The 13,561-nt window shown below is 43.5% G+C and overlaps 1 protein-coding gene across 1 annotated transcript in view; it reads left to right on the top strand.

The window, feature by feature from the left end:
* Positions 1–13,561, top strand: part of CA10 (carbonic anhydrase 10) — a 365,626-nt gene that overhangs the window by 53,383 nt on the left and 298,682 nt on the right. The window contains exon 2 of the mRNA XM_066617463.1: positions 10,992–11,066. Coding sequence (XP_066473560.1) covers positions 10,992–11,066 — 75 coding nt within the window. The remainder of the gene's footprint in view (positions 1–10,991; positions 11,067–13,561) is intronic.

The following is a 13,561-nucleotide window of genomic DNA, read 5'->3' as shown; positions in this document are numbered from 1 at the left end:
AGTCTGTCCCTGGTCTGTCTCCCTGGCTATGGGCCTTCCTTCATTGTAGAAAAGTCTAGGAGAAGTCTGACTGTAGAAAAGTCTAGGAGAAGTCTGACTGTTGTTACTGCCACAGAACAACTGAGGGTTGCAAGAAAAACGGTTGTTCTGTTCTTTCCCAATCAGGAAACCAATTTCCTTTTGTGGATTGGTTTTTCCAGATTGTCTTGTGTAAGCCCAGAAAGGCTGTGTGTGTACATACTCTATTTGTCATCTCACATTTCGTACCAGATGGTGCTCCTGCAACTGTGTGTGTCCTGACACAACCACATTGATTGGTCTAACAGTGCTGATGACCTCTGAGGGCAAGAAGTGAATCCAGACTGACAATGCTGTCCATCCATTGGATGTAGGACAGAAGTTTCAGAGTGCGCCCTCAGCTAGAATAATAGTTGCGAAGGAGTATAAAGGTTAGTGGGGTGCAGGGGTGGGGCGGTGGGGATTCACTGCAGAACAGCCAGAACCCAAATACAGGTTGCCTCTGCATTAGCTTCATAGTACTGTATATCTACGTCTGTCATCTGTCATGTGCCTTGGAAATGGTTTTTCCAAAATATGCAATGGGATTTTCATCTAAGAAGAAAAATTCTCACACCATGTTCAAAAGGCAGGAATACATATTCTCCAGTTGAGGTGTTTGTTACGGCACAACGATGACCGAGTTCTAATTTATTTAATGAATGTTTTTAATATGTGGATATGTTAATAGCTTTTGTTCTGTAGTCAGTTCTGATTTGGGGCAAGACTGAGTTGCAGAAGAGAAGCACTTCTGACAGTGTTCTATTTGTGATGAGAGTTTCAAGCGGCATTTGTGCTGGGAGGGGCCTCCAAATACTGGAGCTGGACTTTGTGAGCAATGCTGTTATAATGGTGTTGCTGAACTGTTAGGATGTGAAGTTCAGGGCATCCATAAATGTTTGCTTTGCTTCTTCAGATGGCTTTAAAAAAACCTCCACTTTAAGATAAGTCTGGAAAATGCCTGTTCAGAACCACTGAGTCTACAGTCTCTCCTTTGCATGCTCTTTATAAAACCTCTCAAATAAGAGAGTGATTAATAGTCAAGCATGGAGCTTTGATGAATCAAGGTAAAAGAAAAGAAAATCTTTTCCTGATCTTTGTATGCTTAACTATCTGCTGACTTGCTCGTTTGTACCTGTGGAATGGAGGAGTGATGTGTTCATTGCTGGGTAGAGAATTTATGATTTTTTGTTAGTTGTAAGGTCACTAATCTATAATATCTTAGGGAAGGAATGTGAGCAAGAAGCCATGCTTGCTGAATTGGATTCTGAATCAAGATGCTAACTGGTTGGCTTACTGTTGTGTTTGAACCTAGAGACCTAGATCCTCTGCAAGTGTCTCTGATCCAGGGTCTGTTCTCTTGTACTTCACTGAGCAAAAAACACTACTTACTCTTAACGTGTGTGACGGTCAAGAGTAGAGGACTCTGTACCTGGGCCCTTCCTTTCTCCCCCAACACACCCTTATTCCAGAGTAAAAAAAAAAAAAGTAATTAGTGCCACCTCCAAAGTTAAAATCAGATTGACGGGGGCTGCCATAAAGACACTTCCTTCCAGGTGCATGACAAGAGCCCCAAGTTCCCAGGGAGTTCCCCCAAAATGGATGCAGTTGCATAGGGTTAGCAGTCATGGGAGTCAAACAACACACTTTTTACAGAGTCAAATGCTGAGTCATTAAAAACTCCAATGAATAAAAGGGACTGACTGTGCAATTTTATGCATGTTTACGGGTAAGTAGGACCTATTCTGTTCAATGAGGCATACCCTCAGAAAAGTGTGCATAGGGTTGCAGCCTTAACTTGGCACCTGAATAATAAGTAAAATTGACACTTTGCAAGTATGTGTGGGAATGATATTTCATGTACAAGGCACCACCACTGAGAAGGCCTTCTCACTGTTCTCTGCCTGCCTAATCTTGGAAGGATGAGGAATCTGGAAAATGCCTGTCACCTGAGCCCAGCCCGGGTGGCCAAAAGCTCCCCAGGGGCAGGGATCTCCTCTAGGGTAGAGGCCTCCTGGGGGTAAGACCCTAGTGCCATCAGGACTGGGGTCCCTGGCAGAACACCTACCTGGGAGTAGGGGCAAGGACCAGCTGGGAACAACAAGCAGACACGTGGTCAGAAGGGGTGGGGCTGGCCTCATAAGAAGCCTGGAGAGGGACGAGAGAGGAGACTCCTCTCCAGAGGAGGAAAACCACCCCTGCCTAAGGGGAAAGAGAGAGGCCTCCAGAGGGAGAGGACTGAGGTCTGCCTTGGAGAGAGGAGGCTGGGGCAGAGATCTCCCCGACCCTGGACCAGCCTGGACCCAGAGGGCGACCCCTGGAGAGACAGGGTTATCAGGACAGAGGCTCGCAGCCAACTATACCCTGTGGTGGCCAGCTGCCCGGGGGACAAGCAGAGAGGTATCGGGTCCCCCCCTAAGGCCAGCTAGCCTGACCCCAACCAGCAGGGTTGCAGCCCTCAAGAACCCTGACCTCTGGCCCAGAGACGCTGGGTGAAAAGCTCGGGCTGAGACCGACAAGGAACGGGTAGGGTCAGATCCAGAGCCTACCAGACGATGACGGCACGTGTCAGCATGATGTATGGTGGGCTGTGACGTAACAGTCCACATGAATGTAAAACGGCTGACGCGATTAAACCACCTGTGTCGAGCAACTATACCTGCCTCCCGTCCCTTAATCCACCTCCGACCTCTGTTCATTGACCGGGTAAGCCCCTCGCGTTCGGTGGCAACCCCAGGGAAGGGGCCTCCTCCCGCTATGGACATTACAATGCCTCTGAAGAAAATTGTAATGATGAGGAATTTAAGAGAAGACCTGTCAAATACATTGTTATTCGAGCTTCCATCCTCCTTCTCTCCCCCCACCCATGTCTGCTGTCAAAATCTAGACTCTAAAGTTGTTGGAATAAGGAATCTGCCCTTTTATACTTATGAAACTCAATGTACTTTAATGCTGTAATATTAGTGTTACTAACATCCTTGCACTGGATGTGAAAAAGGAATACCAAGCTTAAGATAGAGCTCTAACTTGAAAGCATGTCCACTGGATTTTAAACACGTCTTGGCTTACGTTTCATGGGCACCAAAAGGTTTTTCTGACTGGGGTAGCATAGAAAATTTCATGCACACAAGCTGAGATGTGCTATGTGATAGCTGTGGCACTGATGATGTGTTCTACAAATGTTCAGGTGTGTTGTCACATCTTTCACCTTTTCCTGACCATTTTCAAATGCTTTTCTACTTCTTGTTCACTGCCCATTCTGCTGACGCGAGGGCAACATGTGGGCTTGGCGCTGGTTCACACCTGTAGACAGGTGAGTCTCATTGATTTCAGTGAGGCATAAGTTGTGTGCAACTCTGTACAGGATTCATGTATTAGGTGCAATCTGGTTTTTGGCAAGTGCTAACATTGGGGAAAATTATCCCATTTTTTTTCCCTGCTTATAAAACTCTAAGTCAGTGTTTCTCAAACTGTGGGTTGGGACCCCGAGGTGGGTTGCAAGCTAATTTCAGGTGGGTCCCCATTCATTTCAATATTTTATTTTTAATATATTAGACTTGATGCTACCCTGGTATGTGACTGCATTTGGGGAAATGTTACAGATCTTTACTTTTAATAGGCTCTATGTATATGCTTTGAACAGTGATAGTCAATGGGATTTACTCCTGGTAAGTGTGGGTAGGACTACAGCCTAGGATTAAAACTCTTCCTGCTTGATGATGTCACTTCTGGTCATGACATCACTTCTGGTGGGTCCTGACAGATTCTCATTCTAAAAAGTGTGTCCCAGTGCTAAAAGTTTGAGAACCACTGCTTTAAGTTATTAGCAAATGGTTCTAGTTAGAGGTCACACTGAGATAAACCAGTTGTTCTACTACCTCTTTAAGAAAGTCATACAAGGGAAATCCATTGGGAAATCCATCACTGAAAAGCTGTTTTGCTTTGTTTGGAGTTTTGCATGCATAAAATAGATCTGTTTGACTGATGGTCCCTCTGATCAATAACATACTCCATCTCCCACTGACAGACAAAGGGGAGAAGGTCAGGGAAGCCTGACATTGCAAATAAATAACTTTGCTGCTGAAAATGCCGTAGGGTTGGAAAACAACAACAACAACAACAGTATTTATATACCGCTTTTCAACTAAAAGTTCACAAAGCGGTTTACAGAGAAAAATCAAATAACTAAATGGCTTTTAAGCAAAAATAAGTATTTTAAGCAAAAATAAGTATTTCATTAAACATTATGAATTAAGGTTTCTTCAGACTGTAGTCATGCCAGAGAAAGGGCTCTTTATTTTGTAGGACTGTTGTTTTCAAATATTCATATAAGAACATAAGAAGAGCCCCGCTGGATCAGGTCAAAGGCCCATCTACCCAGCTTCCTGTATCTCGCAGTGTCCCACCAAATGCCCCAGGGAGCACACAAGACAGCAAGAGACCTGCATCCTGGTGCCCTCCCCTGTATCTGGCATTCTGATGCAACCCACTTCTAAAATCAGGAGATTCTTAGGTTTTTTGTGTTTATTTGTGAAATGAATGCCCTTTTTTTGCCTGTTTTTCTGTAATTTTGGACACTTCTAGCTTTCCAGAAGCTCCTGTGCAAGTTCAGCAGCCTAAAAAGCTGTTGGCAAGCAGCTTTTGTCTGTTTGAAAAATGCCATTTCTCAGATAGGCGCATGCTGCAGACAGTTATGCTGCGGATATGCAGGCATGTGCTTTGCCCTGTCAGCAGAAGCTATTTGGCCTAGACCTGGCCTGCATCAACCAATTGGGTAGCAAACCTGTCTGTCTAGGTTTGAAGGGTGGGATAGAGTGACCAGGTGAGTTCCTTTCCTCCAGTCAGGTAACCTGATGACATCAGACACCAAAGCTATTTAATTCTCAGCCCACAGAGAATGGGTGAGTTTTGCCCAATCTTGCCATGGATACCGAATGTTGGTACATGGAAGCATAGTCATTTACTCTTCCATAAGTGTAGAGGACTGGGATTCCTTGGATAAATTTAAGTAACTAGGGCTAGAGACTGTTTCTAGATATCGGTAAGGGAATTCATTTTTTGTTTGGTCTGCTCTTTTCTCTCCAAATCAGTTTGCAAACTTCACACACATCCTGCTGCCAAATGCGGAGGTGGGAAGGTCACAATATTATTTTCCTGGCGCTGCTAAAAAGCTTGTGCAGGCCTTGGTTAGTTGGGTCACATCTTCATGAGATAATGCAGTCTCTGTGCCAGTGGTTCTCAAACAGGAACCCACTTTTTAGAATGAGGATCTGTCTGAACCCACTGGAAGTGATGTCATGAGCAGAAGTGACATCATCCAGCAGGAAAATTTTTAACAATCCTAGGCTGCAATTCTACCCACACTTACCCAGGAGTAACTCCCATTGTTACTCCCATTGTTAAACAAATCATTGTTTAAAGCATATACATTGCAGCCTGTTCAAAGTACAGATCTGTAACATGTCTCCAAATGCAGTCGCATACAATGGTAGCATCAAGTCTAATATATTAAAAAATAAATATTGAAGTGAGTGGGGACCCACCTGAAATTGGCTCTCGACCCACCTAGTGGGTCTCGACCCATAGTTTGAGAAACACTGCTCTATGCAATCCAGACAACACAAGTTCCTATCTCTGAAAGTATCTCTGCGGCGTGAAAGACCTGCTTTATAATTATTTTAAAGAATTTTATGTTTTGTTGGTTACTTAAGAACATAAGAACAGCCCCACTGGATCAGGCCATAGGTCCATCTAGTCCAGCTTCCTGTATCTAACAGCGGCCCACCAAATGCCCCAGGGAGCACACCTGATAAGAGACCTGCATCCTGGTGCCCTCCCTTGCATCTGACATAGCCCATTTCTAAAATCAGGAGGTTGCACATACACATCATGGCTTGTAACCTGCTTTTACCAAGGGGGCTGTTAGCATGACATTGATTTAACTGTAACGAGGGGAAAGACACCTAAGCACAGATATCGACACAAGGATAAGCATCCTTTATTTCCATTTTTCAAAGTACAGTAAGAAGATTGAAACCAGAGAACAACTTGAATGGCTCAAGCCAATTGAGCTGATAAATAATTGTGTGCGATCAGGCGCTGAATGTGTGAAACCAATGTGGTGTTATGAGCAGTGGTGTATGAAGAGGGTGGCTGGGGGAGCCCTGGTCCTGAGTTCCAGGCTGCAGGGGTTTCTGAGAAGTCGCCCCAAGATGCTTAAGCTTCTTTTTCAAGAGGAAAACTTGTTTCTTTTAAACTTATTTTTCACTTTATTGGTATGATTATATATATGAAGTTACAAAGTTATATATACAGTAAATATAAATATGCAAACTTGCACACACAAAGTTCAAGAAAAGAAAATGTTCACTGTCTGCGCTTCTTCTCTTGCCATTATTATTATTATTCATTTCATATCATGACTATTACTGGAAATAATTTTGTCATGGTGGTGCCAAAAAATGTATGGGTCCCGAGTGCCAAATGACCTTGGTTCGCCACTGGTTATGAGCTGCAGTGTTGTGGTTGCAATGTAGACAGACTCAAGATGCAGTGCAGGGATGGCTGCATTGGTGCTACTGCTGCAGGAACAGTCACCATGGCCAGAAACAAAGCATTGCTGACTTATGAAGCCATCATGCGGCATGGGGGAGGACCGAAAGTACCCGGCCATTGATCTGGGTTTTCAGCCTTCTTGGAGACATCAGTTTGGTGCAGACTTACATGACTGATGCTTTTCTTTATCATGGAATTTGATTTGATAGCAGAAGATAGGTTTGCTTTGGCCCTTCAATGAGGATGCCTCTGACACCACTGCTGCTATGTATTTCTCTAGGAGAGGCTTATAAGGAAATTAAGATATGGACAGTGTTCTTTGGCAAGAAAGAGGTGCATTATTTTTTTTAACCTGACTCTTTTTAAACAGGCTGTTGGCTGTTGGCACCAGCGGCCCAATTGTAAGGTCAGACTTGCTTAGGCAGAGGCAGGCATCATGCCATCCTGTCAGATGGGCATGAGATTAAATGGCATATAGGCACACTGTGCCATGTGTGCATCAGACAGGATGCTCAGCAAGGAGCATTCGTGTGGCTGTCTCATTTTGATTTCACAGCCCTGCGTTTTGGGGACTTCTGTGACTAATCCAGCTTTGAAGTGGATTAAGGTTAAACAAAATGCCCGGCTTCCATGCTCATCTTGCAAGACCTCTTGGCCTTTTGCATCATACTAATTGGAAGAATGGAGGGAGAGACTTCAGCACTGCATGTGTCTCCTTTCCTGCACAATTGAACTTCTGCTTTCCTTTTTGCCGAGAATGTCAAACCCTGATTGGTGGCATTAGAGCATGTCTCAGTGCATGGCAGAGTGCAAATCCTTGTTTGGGTGTAATTTGTGCACAATTCTCTCAAGCGCTTTCCCAGAGCTGGTGTCAAATGCATAGAGATTTCAAGGTTCACCGCAGAATATGGCCCTAGGGATGAGCATCCCACTTTGCCCAACCGGCAGCACAGATGTTTCCTTTCCTCTCCTGCCAGTTCCTGTAATTAGCTCCAGGGGTGTGTTTATCCTCCCCCCTTCCGCGCTTTTAAATAACCTTAGGGTGCAATCTTAGACATACTTACCTTGGAGTAAGTCCTGTTGGGTTCAATGGGACCTACTTCAAATGCATAGGATTATGCTGTATCTCTGGCACCCTAATCCTGAGCATTAGTGGTTCACTGCAATCCTAATAGAACATTAGCACAGCCATCGATGAGCCCCGGTCTGGCTTTAAGCCAATTGGAACAATTGATCCTAATTGGGCCCCCTGCACTAGAGTAATCTAGTTTTATATGCAGTTTTATATTCAATTGTACTTTGATCCATTTGATCCATTAACTCACATGCACTCTTTAAAGTGCACATTATGCTAGCTTTTCATTCTTCCTTAGAGACATAGTCGATAATACATTTCATTTCAATCTCTAAGATTCTGCAGACCTTGGCTGTGAACCTGGGGCCCTGCAAAAAATTTTCTAGTTGGTCCCCACAGCTACTAAGGCTAGTCCTGGATGAGCCCATTTGAAACCTGTAGTTGCTGCCTCAATGTGATCTAGGACTAAGATGTTAATGCTTGTTGACCCGATAAGGATTTCATAAATGTGGAATACTGACAGCACTGCCAAGTCTTTGACCTCCTTTTCCTAACTGATACACAGTCTAATCCAAGCTAAATCCCTGCACGGCAATGCAACAGTGCGAGCTACGCTGCATCCCCTGAGGGATTTTGGGCTGCTGAAGGTCTCCTCGGGGTAAGAGGACATTTGTCCCCTTGCCCCGTGGTAAGTCCCAGCAGCAGCAATGGGTCAACTGTGTCTGCAATAATGCTGATGCAAGTCTGTGTTGATTCATGCAGGCAGATCAAGCCTGGGAAGGCCTTAGAATTTGGCATACACCAGCAATCCGCACTCCATTCCGGGCCTGTTACACACTGCCCCATCTCCTCCCTACTCTTCCCTCTGCACCCCATTCAACCCAGTCCCTGCCCCTGAGCTGAACATACTTGCTGCAGCAGGCCTCTGTTGTTCCATCAGTGCGCTGCTGCAAAGCACTTTTATGTTGCTTTTTCAGTAGTATGCGATGGTGGAACATTGCATTTCAACAGCCTCAGCCCTCAAAAGGATTGGGTGAACAGTTACACATTGAGCTGGTCATTTAGCACAGAATGTTGATAGTTTTGTTTTCAGATTCAGCTGCAAACTCATAAGCAGGAAAAAAATATATTTTTCACTTCTTGCAGCCCTTTTTTGTAATAGTTAGAAAAAGAAGTGAAAGATATATTTTTTTCCCCGTTATTGGTTTTGGTGCAGATTTTATAAAGAAGGACCCACAGAGCTCTTCCAGTGAGATCAGAGGATCTCTCCCAAATTCTGGGCTCTCATTCCTATTCCTTGGGTATTCCTACTCCTTGGGTATTCCTATTACTTCAACACCAGACCTCAGCTGTGAGGGGGAAGGAGGTTTGGTCTGCTGTCTTCTCCCTGTTTATAGCGTAGCGCTTCCACCTCAGGTGACCTCTAAATGAGAGTAATGCAATTTGATAATCTAGGCCTCAGGAAGTTAGATAATAGCCTGGAGTTATACCCAACTCTTGCTATCTAATAAAAATGTCTGAATGCTTAAGTTCTGTTCTCAAGAAATTCATGTTTAGCAAATGTAATGAGTAGAATTGTGTTGACGTTAAGTGTTTAGCTTTCATGAGAAAGAAGTCAATACCTATGTACATGAGAGTGGGAACCAGAGTTCCTATTCTTGTAGTATTTGTGGGCATTGCCCCCTTTCCAGTAAAGCTGAATACAGGACTTCCTGGAAGCATGGGATATGGCTTTTGGACACAGTTCCACATCCTCGGTTGACTGGACCTGAATGTGAATAGGATTTCTTTATACAAAGTCTAAGATTGTGTTCTTGTTCGTGAACTTCTGAGACTAATTCAGACCCAGTGATACTCAACATCACCACTACTCCTTCTAAGCTGTCCTGCCACACAGCCCAGCAACCTGGAAATCCAGGTTGGTTAATGTAATAATTGAGCTTCTGAAGATGCTGCCACATTACCGCATAGCCATGGAAGGGGTCTTTGCTGTTGTGAGGACCCTTTAGAGGGAACTTTTCTCATCACATTATAATTCTTGTGGAATTACTTTCCGAAAAAGATCCTCTGGATCTCTTTACTGCTGCCTTTTAGGTGTCAGGCAAGGTCTGTCCTGTTCATTAATATTTTTGATGGCCAACTTGATTTGATATTCTTTATGTACTGTACTGTATTTGGTCCATTGCTGCTTTTAATATTTCTTTTAAGGATGTGTTTTTCTGCTCTTTTGTTGTTGAATTATGTATAATGCTGTGGGTTTTGATTTGTATTTGTTGTTTTAATCATAATGCTGTTTTTTTGGTTACCTTGTTAGCTGCCTTGAATTCCGAGAAAGGCAACATCTACATTTTTTAAAAATTAATACCTCAATAGTGATTAAAGATTTGAGGCTTCATTTGCAATAGACCAGGGGTGCCCAAACCCCAGCCCTGGGGCCACATGCGGCCCTGAGGGAGTCCCCAGTCTCCGATGAGCTTCTGGCCCTCTGGAGATTTGTTGCAGCCCACACTGGCCCAACGCAACTGCTCTCAGAGTGAGGGCAACTGTTTGACCTCTCACGTGAGCTGTGGGATAAGGGCTTCGTCCACTGCTTGCTGTTTCACGTCTGTGATGCAGTAGTGGCAGCAAAGGAAAGTCCAGCCTTGCTTTGTGCAAGGCCTTTTATAAACCTTGAGCTATTGCAAGATCTTCATTCATTCATTAAAGTTCATCTTTAATGTATTCATTTATGTAAACTTATGTACATTTATTCAAATTTTAGATGTAAATTAACTTTTTTCCCCCCGGCCCTCCACACAGTGTCAGAGAGATGATGTGGCCCTCCTGCCAAAAACTTTGGACACCCCTGCAATAGACTATAATTAAGCAGTTATTTGTAGGGGCAATTCAAGGTTTATTTATTCAATTTGTATTCTACTTTGCTCCCAAACGGGCACTCAAAGTGCCTTACAAAAGCATATAAAAACTATGAAAACAATTCAAGACAAAACATAGCTAAAAATGACTCTCACATAAGTTCAGGCTTAGTTGGCCTTTGGGAAGTGTGTGCAAAGTAATGTGAGAGGGCTGTAAATGGAAAATATGCAAATGAATTCTGTAAATGTCTTTGTATGTAAGCCTCATTGTCACATTGACTTGCCATGCAAGAGCAATTTGCGGAATAAAGCATTGCCTGATGGCCATCCATTGGTGGCATTTACTAATCTTGTGTATGGTTGCAAATATGTACAAATAAGAGCTGTGGTGTTGTTAAAATGTAGGAACTGCTGTTACTCTGTTTTAATTTTAACTTTTTTTTCTCTAGCTCAGCAGAATTCACCAAAAATCCATGAAGGCTGGTGGGCTTATAAGGAGGTGGTCCAGGGAAGCTTTGTTCCAGGTAAGTGCTGTGGACCAATCTGATAGTTGTGTGGCTTTTGTTTTTCTCCCATATGTTACTATGCCCCATTTTGCTTATATTACATGTTGAGAAGTACTGATGCACACATCTATACATTATAACAAAAGTGAGCATTTTTTAACGAGGTCAGCACCATATTTCTGACTTTAGCTAAAGATATGCAGAGCTGGTAGATGTCTTGTGGCTTTTTGATTTCATTGATTTTTTTCAAACCAGACATCTGAAGTCTTTGTTCTTACTTGTCGTGTGAAACCAGGGGAGAGACAAGGAAGGCTGGCTGCTTTTGGCTGCAGTTGTGGGCATTCAGCTGATATTGAATTCAACAGGACTTTGCTTTTAAGAAATCCTAGAAGGGACTCTTGTCTTTAGTTCTTAGGAGAATTTGCTGAAAAGAAATTACAGACACAAGATTAAAGGGATCCCATAGATGTGCAAAGCAAGGGAGGCTAATTAAATGTGGGGATAGACTGATTCAGTACAGAGGAAGACCAGTTTGCTGAGCTCTTTCAGCTAAGTAACGCTGATTAATTCAAGTCAGAATGTTAATTTCTTTGGCTCAGACTTTTTACCGCAGTTGTGATTCTCATAATGGGCTGTTAGAATGCAGTGGGACAGACACATTGCATTATTGATAGAGGAAGATGGTGGTGATCAGAGTTGCTGCACGCAATCCTTGGATCTAGTATAAAGCCTTGCCCAGGTTTTCCAGAAACCTTGTACATGCTTTATGAATTGTTGCCTGGAATCTCTCTCCTTTTGTGATCTGGAGTGGTCTGGATGGCTCATCCACTGCCATGATGCTTACTGCATTCACCTTGGAGCAGGGCAGGAGAAGTTGATTGCTGCAGGGGTGTGCCCTGCTGTGTCTTCACGCTGTCAAGACCAGTTTGCAAATGGCATGTGCATAAGCTACATTAAGTGTGATCTGGCTCTTGGATCAGAGCAGTTGTGCTGTGCAAACCTTTGCTATGGATGATTATGTATACTCGACAAAATGTGGCCATAACTGCCATTTTGATTACTGTCACCAAGGACTTGGGGGATATTTGATTTTTTTCCACTCTTCCTCTCATCTGTTCATGGGCGAAATCAAAAGCAACAAGTATATTGCAAGAAGAAGAGCCTACAACCCACTGGTAAGATTAAAGGCTCTGTTTTATTTTCCCCTTTCAACCTGGGATAAATGGTCACGTAAAATGGTAGCAGGGTGGCTAACTCTGCTGTCTGGATTTTATAGTGAAAGAATGATCTTTGAATGGCCCAAAATTTGCAGCAAGGATATCTTTGAACATCCTGGAGATACCTGTAGTTTCATGATTCCCAAGATCTGAAACTGCCAGAACTGAAAATGCCAGAGTCGGACAGCTTGGTTCTAACCAATTTTCCAGTGCTGATGCAGCCGTGCAAATGGGGTGTGCACTGCATCCTGTGGTGGGGGCATCAGTCACGTAGGCTTCTTCAAAGTAAGGCAGTGTTTGTTCCCTTCCTTGGGGCTACATTGTGGTTGCATTGGTGCTGGAAAGTTGATTAGGTTTGGGCTGTGAATCTGGGACATTCTGCAAGCAAAGCCTGATTTCTACCATTGAGCAGTAGCCCTTTAAAGCAACCTGCTGTTTCTCAGTAGGTCTGAAAACCACTGTTTTTTAAAATGTCAGTGCATAGTATGGGCTGTCTGAATTTACCTTGGAAGCTCTTGAATTTCACCCAGAAAAGAATCTCAACTCCTGCTTCTCAAGGGTATAGAGCAGCTGCAAATCCATCTCGTCAGGTTCAGCCTGGAGTGCCCGGCAAACCTAAATCTACTCCCTCAACATCTAGGTGCATAAATAGAATACAAAGTAGAACACGCTCTGCTATTCCACATTCATGCTCCAGGTCCTGCAGAGATTTGTCTTTGGCAAACACTTCATAAAATGCAGCCATATGTTCCATTCTGTTTTTGTTATTGCTCCAGAGGATGACAGGCTATTCGAGCGACGTGTTCAGTGGCTGCCTTTTAGCTTTTGTTTATCCCTTTGCTCAAACCCAAGAAAACGTCGTATGGATTTACAATCATTCAGGACAAAAGAGTCTGCAAGAATGTATCTGAAAGGAGCTTTACTCTTGATCTCATGTTCATATCCCGTAATAAGTTTCAGAACGACATAAATGGTGAAAATGTGAGCTTTCACTTCAGCAATTACTAATCAATTTATAAACTGCAGGATGATATTTCCAGTTGATTGAGGAAGAATCAAAGCTGCTCTAAAGAACATGTGATATTGTAGTAGATGAATGGGTTCAGGTTACAGCACCAGACACTCTGGAAACTGGCTTTGAACTGGAACAGTATTCTTGCTGCCACCACCCAAAGCCCTAAAGAGTTCAGACAGAAGAAGGTAGCCTTGGAAAAACCTCCTTCCCAGGTTAGCAGAGAGACCCCAAATCTAGGAGTTCCCTTAAGATCAGACAGTAGTGTAAGGTGAGCACTTTGG

The sequence above is a fragment of the Tiliqua scincoides genome, chromosome 2 (assembly GCF_035046505.1).
Source record: "Tiliqua scincoides isolate rTilSci1 chromosome 2, rTilSci1.hap2, whole genome shotgun sequence".
NCBI lineage: Eukaryota > Metazoa > Chordata > Lepidosauria > Squamata > Scincidae > Tiliqua > Tiliqua scincoides.
The sequence above is the reverse complement of the archived record's forward strand: the minus strand, read 5'-3'. Positions and strand labels throughout refer to the sequence as shown.